We start from the raw sequence: 9,933 nt of genomic DNA, 5'->3' as shown, positions 1-9,933 counted from the left end.
CACAGGTACCTTGCCCAAGGTTACACTCTTTTCTTGCTCCTGCGGAGAGGTCAGTGCCTCAGATCTCAAATTACATCTCTAACTCCGCCCCCATCCTCTTTAAAAAAAAAAAAAAATTAATAAACCCAGGTAACTACTATCTTGTATGTAAATGTTTTCCCGTAAGACGAAGGGAGAGGTCTATCTTCAAAAGCTATCTTCAAAAGCTGCTTTATTGCGACGTACCGGTATTTACAGTGAGGTGGTCTTTTCCAAACACACTTCCTCTCCTCCCCCCCCCCCAGTTACAGCTGTTGATTTCTAAATGGATTATTATGACCCAAACCGCGGAGAATTTCGGGCAGGAGGGAGCAGAGCGGCGGCAGCGGTGCGGGCTGCGGTCGGCCCCGCCGCCTGCTCCGCCGGGAATATGGAGAGCGCTCGGCCGCAGCCCCGCACAACGGCAGCGGCAGGCGCCGCATTGCTTTCGTATTTTTTAACCTTGTTTGCTTGTTTGTGTTGTTTGTTTTTTCCCTCGGCTTTACACGCAAAACCGGTTGCTACAGGTTCGTCGCAGAACGACGAATGAAAGCGTGTCCTGGCGGCACTGAGAGGGTAGACGGGAAGGCGCGGATGGATGTTCGCGTGACCCCAGACTCGGTTTTCCTCCTGGGCATGTGCAAAGGGAGGCTTCCCCCGCCGTTCCCGAGGCGGGCGGGGAGGCGGCTGCGTTAGGAACAGGGTGGACGGTTTCAGTACAGCCTCTTCTCTCCATCCCCCGACTTTTGCTATCGCTGCCCTCCTCGCATCACGCTGCGCGCTTCGTGAGGCGCCGCGACCGCCCTCACCGTGGGGCGACAGGCCGGCATCCCCGCTCGCAGCCCCCTCCCGGGCCCCTGCGCTCCCCCTTCCTTCCCCCGCTCCCACCGCACACGGGAAAATGCGGGCTAGGGAGACCCCTGCCCCTGATGCCGCCCACCCCGGCCGGGGCCCCTCCGCCGTTCACCTCCCCCTGGCAGCGGGGAGAGAAAGGCTCCCATTGATCCCGGGGCGCGGCCCGCCTGGTGACGAGCGTGCGGGTCCCCGGTAAACAAGCGAGACGCCTCCGCCCCCTGCGGAGTCCCCGCACGCCTGGTGAAGGCGCGGGAGCGGCGGCAGCGGGGGGAAGCGGGGGGAGCGGGGAAGAAGGGGAAGCAGGGAGGCGGGGGGACCGGGGGCCGCTTAGCCCCCGCCGCCGCTCGCTCCGTGATCGCCGCGCCGCGCTCCTCCAGCGGGGCCGGATTCGTTTCCAGAGGAAACGCGGACGTTGCCCTTATTCAGCGCTACGGCGAAACGCCCGGATAAATTAATGTGTTTAATTGAAACCGACTGAACAGCGGCACACACTCCCCGCGCCCTCCCTGGGTGGCATCTCCCCGCCGCACGGGGCGGGAGCGGCGGGTCCCCGCGGGGAGCGGTGCGGGGAGCGGGGGGCGCGTGGGCACGGGTGACACAGCGCGCGGGGGAGCGCGCGCACGGAGCGGCCGTGCGTGTGCGGGGCGGGTGACGCACACACGCGTGTATGCGGGGGTGGGGCTGGGTGGGTGTGCAGGGGGCGCCCACCGCGCACACGCGCGCCCGGAAGCTCCGGCGGGCGGGTCCGCAGCACCTGACGGCTGCGGTGAGCCACGCCGGCACCCCGCCGCGTACCGATGGGCGGCGATGGGCATCACCCGGGCTTTGCCGGGTGTACCGGATGCCCCCGCAGTGCCCGCGCCCCCGGCACGTTCCCCGCTATGTGCGCGGAGGGCACCGGCGGGAGGGGCGCAGGAGGAGGGACCCGCTGGCTCGGGGAGGGCCAGGGCGTGGGCGAGAGCGCGGGGGGGCGGGCAGAGAGTGGGAGGCGAGGCAGCCACCGGCCAATGACGTATCGCCGTCCCGCACCCGAGAGCCCGCCCTGCAGTCCCATTGGCGGGCGGAGCCGTCCATCTTGCGGCGCGGCGGCCAATGCGGGGCGGTGCCGGCGGCGCCGTTGCCCCGCCCCGTCTCGGTGTGTGAGCGCTCGGTGAGGCGGCGGTCACGTGTTGTTTTGCTCTTTAGTTGGGGCACTCGGAGCGCGATGTGTTACTTACGGCGAAACTCCCGCCAGCGCCGGCAGCACCAGCGGGAGCAGCGGCGGACCGGGAGCGGCATCGGCGCCGCCGGTACCCGAGCCGGGGAGGACGCCGGGCGGCCGCCGGCAGCACCCGCTGCCTAGAGGCGACAGCGGAGGACCCCGCTGCGGCTCCGAGCAGCCGCGTTCTTCTACAGAGGAATAACTTTATTTTACCTGCTTCTCTCAATTCTTCCTTTATTTTTTCTTTTTCTTCTTTTTTTTTCGCCGCGGCACTCGGTTCTCGTTTCCGCTCCGCGTCGGCGGCAGCAGCGAGAGGAGCCGGGCGGTGCTCCCGCCGCAGGGCTGGGGATGGCGAGCCCCGCCGTGCTGGGGCTGCTGCCCCCCCTGAGCTCCCCGCCCGGCCCCAACCTGAACAACAACAACAACAACAACCAGGGCGTGAGGAAGTGCGGGTACCTGCGCAAGCAGAAGCACGGCCACAAGCGCTTCTTCGTGCTGCGCGGCCCGGGCGGCGGCGGGGAGGAGGCGGGGGGTGCCCGGCTGGAGTACTACGAGAGCGAGAAGAAATGGAGGAACAAGTCCGGGGCGCCCAAGCGGGTGATCGCCCTGGACTCCTGCCTCAACATCAACAAGCGGGCGGACGCCAAGCACAAGTACCTCATCGCCCTCTACACCAAGGACGAGTACTTCGCCGTGGCTGCCGAGAACGAGCAGGAGCAGGAGGGCTGGTACCGGGCTCTCACCGATCTGCTCAATGAGGGCAAGGCGGCCTGCCAGGGGTCCCCCCACCGCCACCTCGCCTCCCCCTTCTCCGCCTCCTGCGGCGCGGCCGCCGCCTCCCTGGCCGCCGCCGGTGAAGACCTCAACTACGGGCTGATCGCGCCGGCCACTGCTGCCTACCGGGAGGTCTGGCAGGTGACGCTGAAGCCCAAGGGCTTGGGGCAGAGTAAAAACCTCACCGGTGTCCACCGGCTCTGCCTCTCTGCCCGCACCATTGGGTTCGTGCGTCTCAACTGCGAGCAGCCCTCGGTCACGCTGCAGCTGATGAACATCCGCCGCTGTGGCCACTCCGACAGCTTCTTCTTCATCGAGGTGGGGCGCTCGGCCGCCACCGGCCCCGGCGAGCTCTGGATGCAGGCGGACGACTCGGTGGTGGCCCAGAACATCCACGAGACCATCCTCGAGGCCATGAAGGCGCTGAAGGAGCTGTCCGAGTTCCGGCCTCGAAGCAAGAGCCAGTCGTCCTCCTCCTCTTCCTCCGGGGGGGCCGGCGGGCCCGGCGGCAGCGGCGCCTCCGCCACTCACCCCATCACCGTGCCCGGTCGCCGGCACCACCACCTGGTCAACCTGCCTCCCAGCCAGACCGGCCTCCTCCGCCGCTCTCGCACCGACAGCCTCGCCGCCGGCGCCGGCACCAAGTGCACGCCGTGCCGGGTGAGGACGGCCAGCGAGGGTGACGGCTGCCGGGTGGGCTCGGCGGCCGGCAGCCCCATGAGCCCGGGCCCCGTGCGGACCCCCCTGAGCCGCTCGCACACGCTAAGCAGCGGTGGAGGCCGGCAGGCGGGGAAGCTGCTGCCGGTGCTGGCCGGCGGCGGGCTGCAGAGCAGCCGCTCCATGTCCATGCCCGCCTCCCACTCGCCCCCCTCTGCCACCAGCCCCATCAGCCTCTCTTCCAGCAGCGGCCTCGGCTCCGACACTGCCCATCCGCATCACCCTCAGCGCCCGTCCAGCGGCAGCGCCTCCGTCTCCGGCTCCCCCAGCGACGCCGGCTTCATGTCCTTCGACGAGTACGGCTCCAGCCCGGGCGGCGACCTGCGGCCCTTCTCTTCCTCCTCCACCGCCAGCAACCGCAGCAACACTCCCGAGTCGATGGCCGATACCCCCCCGGTCCGGGACCCGGGGGGCGGCACCGATCTCTACGGCTACATGGCGATGGAGCGTCCCCCGAGCGGCCGACTCTGCTACCGGCCCTGCCCCGACGCCGCCGGCGACAGGTGCCATCGAAAGCGGACCTATTCCCTGACCACGCCGTGCCGGCAGCGACCCGCCCCACCTCAGGTCTCCTCCGCCTCCCTCGACGAGTACACGCTGATGCGCGCCACTTTCGCCGGCAGCGCCGGCCGCCTCTTCCCCTCCTGCCAAGCCGGGGCTTCCCCCAAAGTGACCTACACCCCATACCCCGAGGACTACGGGGACATCGAGATCGGCTCCCACCGCAGCTCCGGCAGCAGCAGCACCAATTTGGGGCCGCCGGCAGCGGGTGGTGGGGGGGGAGATGATGACGGCTACATGCCCATGACCCCTGGTGTGGCCGCAGCCTTAGGGCAGGGAAACCGGGGTGGCGATGATTACATGCCCATGAGCCCCACCAGTGTGTCTGCCCCCAAGCAGATCCTGCAGTCCCGGACAGGGGTGGGGAGTGGGTCCCCCGGGAACGGGAGCAGCTACAAGACCAGCTCACCTGGGGAAAGCTCCCCTGATGATAGTGGGTACATGCGGATGTGGTGTGGCTCCAAGCTATCTGTGGAGAGCTCAGATGGAAGACTGAGTAACGGAGACTATATCAATATGTCCCCTCGGGACCCCCAGCATGGGCCCCAGGTTCCCTCCCTTACTCCCCCCGACTTCTTTTTTGCCCCATCAGGGCATGGGTCCAGTGAGCCCTTAAAGCCCGGCTGCTATTCATACAGTTCCTTACCCCGCTCCTATAAGAGCCAGGGATTGGCGAAGGACAGCGACCAGTATGTCTTCATGAACTCCCCGGGGAGGATGATCCCGGAGGAGGTGGTGTGTGGAGTGGGCCAGTCGCCTGCTGGCACCTTCACCCCCTCCAGCCACATGGTGCCTTCACCCCTGCGGCACAGCCGGACTGAGAGCTTCCTGAGCCAGCGGTGCCAGCGGGCAGCCCGGCCCAGCCGCCTCTCGTTGGAGACCTTGCGGACGGTGCTACCCAGCATGAATGAGCACCCTCTGCCGCCTGAGCCCAAGAGCCCTGGTGAATACATCAACATTGATTTTGGGGATGCTGCTGTCTATTCTCCCCCCTCGCTGCCTGCTGACAGCCCGGCCTCCTCCCTGGGCTCAGGCACAGGGCAGAGGCGCTCCCCGCTTTCTGACTACATGAACATGGATTTTGGGTCACAGTCACCCTCCCAGTCAGGCACGGTCTCAGTGGGCTCCTTGGAAGCTCTCTCACCGAGCTCTTCTTCCAGCACCAGCCAGCCCAATGGGCGCTACCTGAAGGCGGCTGTGGGGGTGGCTTGTTCATCCAGCCCGTCAGATGGTGGGGATTACACTGAAATGACCTTTGGCATGGCCACCACCCCACCCCAACCCATTGTTCAGAAGCCAGAAAGTGCCCGGGTCACAAGCCCCACAGCTGGGGTGAAGAGGCTCACCCTCTCTGGAGTGGAGGCTTTCATTCTCTCAAGCCCTCCCCCAGACCCAAACCGGGGGGCCAAAGTCATCCGGGCAGATCCTCAGGGGCGGAGGAGGCACAGCTCAGAAACTTTTTCCTCCACCACCACTGTGACCCCAGTGTCCCCTTCCTTCGCACACAACCCCAAACGACACAACTCAGCCTCAGTGGAGAATGTGTCCCTCAGGAAAAGCGAAGGCCTGGAGGAGGAGCAGGGTAGCAGTCCCATGTGCCGCGAGACCTCAGCTGGCTTCCAGAATGGCCTCAACTACATTGCCATTGATGTAGTGGATGGGTCCCTGGCAAACTGTGACAAATCCAGGTTGAAAGCCAGGCACCTCCTGAACGGGGGCATCAATGGAGTAGAGATGAGCGCCTATGCCAGCATAGACTTTCTGTCTCACAACCTGAAAGAAGCAAGTGCTGTGAAAGGTGAGTAGCTATGTCTGACAGTGCTTGCTATGTGTGTTTGTGCCTACTGTTTGCCATCACAGTGTTGTGTGTTTGTTGTGTAGAGCTCCTTACTTCCTTAGAAATCACTCTTATCCCCCTTTTACACATCCTGTAATAAGCAGTTTTGGAGGAATTTGGTGGCTCTTTGTATGAGAAAAAAGGTTTAATTTTGTGATATTTGTTCATGTTTCGGTTCTACTGTGCTAATGAGTGTATACTTCTGGGTATCCCAATAGAAGCTGATGTTTACACAGTTACTATGTTTGGGCTGTCTTTCAGTTTTCTTACATAAAATTTTGGAAAGTGTTTGGAAAATGTGACCAAAATAGTTCATGTTAATGCAGCTTCTGAATATTACTTAAAAATGTAAAATGATTGACTTAAAAACAGGATTGTCTGACTGAGGACATCAGATTACAAAAACAATCCTTGGCTCTCTAGGTGAGAATGTCTGTAATATCAAAATGAGAAAGATAAATTTAATACCATGGTTTTGAAATACCTTCTCTCTTGCAAAAGTTTAACAATAAATCATAGTAAGCATGGAATGTAAATTTAAAAAAATGTAATAATTCTTTCCAGAAGTCACTATATGCTTGAGCTGTTACACGTTGTATCACACATTTCACTTAAGGGCCCACCCTGACAGCTCAGTCCCAGCATGGATGACCAGTTGGTTGGCTTGCTTCTGTATGGGTTGTAAATGTTTGGTGCTCAAAGATAAAAGCCAATTGAAGAACTCTGAAACTTTGTGTGAGAGAGAATTTAGGTTTTAAGTATGTAGCTGTTCCTTTATTGGGGTGCTGGTTATGCTGTTGAAAGAAAAAATAAAGAAACAAATACCTTCCCTTCTCCCCAAAATAGCAACTCGCTTCCCCTCAGTAAGTGAGGGTTTGTACACAACTGGGGGCTGGTTGTGGAGGGCACAAAATAGCCAATCTGTCAAGGAGAAAAAGTTAATGATAAGACACCATTAGGATTCCCTCGGTTCTTGAATTTATGGAAGACGTGGTAGCTTAAAGCTCTGTGCATATATAACTGTAATACATGTTTATGGGTCTAGCTGGGTGAAATGACATACAAAAAAGTAGTTGCTTGGAGGGGGATAAGTATTGCTTCTGTATTCACGGTGCTATAGAGGCATCAATAACAAGTGAACAGCAACAGCTTGTGAAAGCCAGTTGCAGGGTTTTTTTCCTTGTGTTTTCTTAGTAGCTAGTTGATTTTGAAGAAGAAAATATTTTCTCTTTTGATAGGAAGTACAGGAAGATGGAAAAGATGAGAGATCCACCGTTTGCAGAGCAAGCTTTGAACCTAATTAAGACGAGAGGATTGTTGAATGCAATGTCAGAGTTTGAAAGGATGAAGGCTTATTCTGAATGACTGGAAGGGTTGAGGGCAGAGCCTTATTTGTATCTTGCTTTTAGTTTTGCTGGGGTCGTTTTCAGGATCCCTGTGGCTTGCCCGAGCCCGGTGTGGATGCTGCAGCCCCTGCTCTCCTTGCCCGGCCTTGGGATGGCGTTGCCGGGCACCAGCAGACGATCACGCCCCTTTGCTTTGCAGACGGATTTTTCACAAAACGAGGAGCTTTTTTTGAGCCACCTACAGCCCCAACTGCAAACCAAGCCCAGTGTTGGGAAAGAGCTATTTCCACAGCATTCCCCAAACGGCTAACCCTAAGGCGGGAGGAGGGGGGCGGGAGAGGGCGGGCACCGGTTACCGGGAAAACCCGGCGCGGGAGCGCGGCCGGCATCCCGGCGGCACGCGGGAATGGGAGAGGCCGTCGGTCAGATAAGGAGGGGGGAACGACCGCTGTCCTTCCCATCCAGTAAACAAAAGGATAACGCAGCCGTGTTAATGTGGTACTCGGCGTACAGCGGAGAGGGCTCAGTGCTGCTGCATGTGTTTGTCCAAGGATGGTTATAGGCTTGCCTTATTTTAATATTTAATCTGCATGCGTGTTTGTTTTTCCTCTTTCCCGTAAGCTTCTAAACGCAGGTCACGTGGAGAAGTGGTGCGGGGAGGCTCGTTGGGATTGACCGGCTCTGTAGGAGGTGGGCGGAGATTCTCCAGCACCTCGCTTCCCTGAGAGGGGTGCCAGCCTGTGGGGTGCACTCAGGGGCACAGGGATAAATGGATGTAACCAGAGTCAGGCCAAAGATGATAAGGAAGAACCTCACACCGCCAGCATCCTCAGCCAATGGTGTGCAGGGTTGGGTACCAAAATTGAGGCATCAGGTTAATGGCACTTTTGGCAGTCAAGCTGGGAAAGTCATACCATGGGGAAGGAGAAGTACATCACAAAGCACTTGATCGGTATAAGTTGAATGAAAGCATAAACTTCTGCAAATTTCCTAGTTTCCCTTTTGGTTTTCGTTGGGATTTCACATCAAAGTTTGTTTACAGAAGGACTTCTGCTACCGTTTAGAAAGGTCAACCAGTATTGTACTAATGTATTTGAATTTCAAACATTTTGATTTGGGAGACTACTAAGAATTGCATGTTTTATAGAGAAACACATGCTTTAAAGAAAACAGTATTTTGCAGGTAAGCAAGACTATTTTAACATTAGTCATGCAGCAGGTTTGAGAAAATCTAATTCTGTAAAAATGGTTTGTACAGGAGAGAGCTTATATAATCAGTGTTGTTTGTTTAGTTGTTTGCACTGTTTTCGAATTTTGTTTTTAACTATATTAGAAAAGTGAGAAGCTTTACTTCTTCAGAAACCAAGTGTGGCTCCTAGTAATTTTAAAACAATGGAGAATCCACATATATTTAATATTTAGACTATACGGACAAGCCCGTTGTAATTACCTTCTCAGTAAATTAACATTTGATTTGTGTAAAATACATGTAAAAAACCAGTTTGAATTCTTCCTTAAGGTTTGTAGCAGTACTTGTGTTTTCATGTGGATAAATGTTTTGAGGGAAACTAATTGTATCATTTGAAGGTGGCTGGCTTTCACATGTAGCTTGTCTCTACTATCTGTAACTTGCCTCTGCTGCAGGGAGTGCTGTGCTTTTGGAAATCTCTCTCCATATTATCCTGTCGTGATAGAAGCAAGGAGTGCATCCACAGCTGATGTCAAAACAGAACAGTTAAAAAGTTGCTTAAAATCATAGTTTCATTTAGTTTTACTGTGTTCTGAAAATGTGAAAATATTTAATAATTGGAGAAACAATTGCCTTCATCTGAAATGTAAATAAAATAATACTGTTACTGGTTGGTTAAAGCTTGTTACTTGCTAATGATTAGCCTTTGTTCTTAAATTATGACTGCTTTTTTGCTTAAAAACATATGAACCATGTATGGATTTAATTATTTATGGAGATGTTTACACTGGTTTTTTTCATATAGTGCAAATTATTTATTCCACTATATTTATGAGAGATTATACCCAATAATGATGTGACTTTTTATAGTGGATCTTAGTTCTCTTGAAGTCAAATGGTAGTTTTGTCTCTGTCTTAATGGGGATTTTACCGTTTGTGTGTATTCCTGAAATTCTTAAGATTCCCATTAAATTTAGTGAATGTATAATAGGGAATTTTGCTTAATTGAAACCACCAGAATTGGGTGGTTAATCTTTAATTTTGTTTTCTTTTCCATTCACAGAGTGCTCTGTACCTTTAACTTGTAAATGTTTCTAGTAGTTGGTCTAGTTTTCTAAAAATGGGCAGATACTATGTGTAATGGTGCAAAAAAAGCTGAAGGTTCTTTTCCTCCTGTGTTAGTTTCTTTTGTCTTGATTTGTTTAAAGAAGTCATCATCTGTAATGCATCTACTTAAGATCATAATAAGGTGATTTTTGATAATCATGACCCCCACTCCTGCCTTGTCAATTAGCTTTCAGTTTTGTGAGGGTTTTATGGTTGCACCTAAACAATAAAAGCCTATCTTAAGAAATCTCTTCTTGTGTCTTTCTAATGCCATTTTAGATTGTTAAAGAAATAACCTTTGTTTCCTTTTTCTTTGGGATTACTTTGC

At 55.4% G+C, this 9,933-nt stretch overlaps 2 protein-coding genes across 4 annotated transcripts in view; one reads left to right on the top strand and one right to left on the bottom strand.

The window, feature by feature from the left end:
* Nucleotides 1-213: 213 nt before the first annotated feature.
* On the bottom strand, nt 214-1,688 carry LOC108509613 (translation initiation factor IF-2-like). Its single transcript, XM_017839138.1, has 3 exons — nt 1,589-1,688; nt 986-1,290; nt 214-705 (listed from the first exon to the last, which is right to left on the bottom strand). Exons 1-3 carry the CDS (start codon nt 1,686-1,688, stop codon nt 313-315), a joined length of 798 nt encoding a protein of 265 aa, XP_017694627.1. The 3' UTR covers nt 214-312.
* A 346-nt stretch (nt 1,689-2,034) lies between these two features.
* Nucleotides 2,035-9,933, top strand: part of IRS2 (insulin receptor substrate 2) — a 27,643-nt gene continuing 19,744 nt past the window's right edge. Inside the window, exons 1-2 of one of the 3 annotated variants that reach the window (XM_017839139.1) lie at nt 2,035-5,924; nt 7,931-9,854. In XM_017839139.1, the coding sequence (XP_017694628.1) occupies nt 2,423-5,924; nt 7,931-8,034 (3,606 nt within the window). In that variant the 5' untranslated portion in view covers nt 2,035-2,422 and the 3' untranslated portion in view covers nt 8,035-9,854. Of the gene's footprint in view, nt 5,925-7,201; nt 7,626-7,930; nt 9,855-9,933 lie in introns of those variants that run through there. The other 2 variants (XM_017839140.1, XM_017839141.1) reach the window with 2 other exon arrangements.

The sequence above is a fragment of the Lepidothrix coronata genome, unplaced genomic scaffold (assembly GCF_001604755.1).
Source record: "Lepidothrix coronata isolate B3197 unplaced genomic scaffold, Lepidothrix_coronata-1.0 Scaffold378, whole genome shotgun sequence".
NCBI lineage: Eukaryota > Metazoa > Chordata > Aves > Passeriformes > Pipridae > Lepidothrix > Lepidothrix coronata.
The sequence above is the reverse complement of the archived record's forward strand: the minus strand, read 5'-3'. Positions and strand labels throughout refer to the sequence as shown.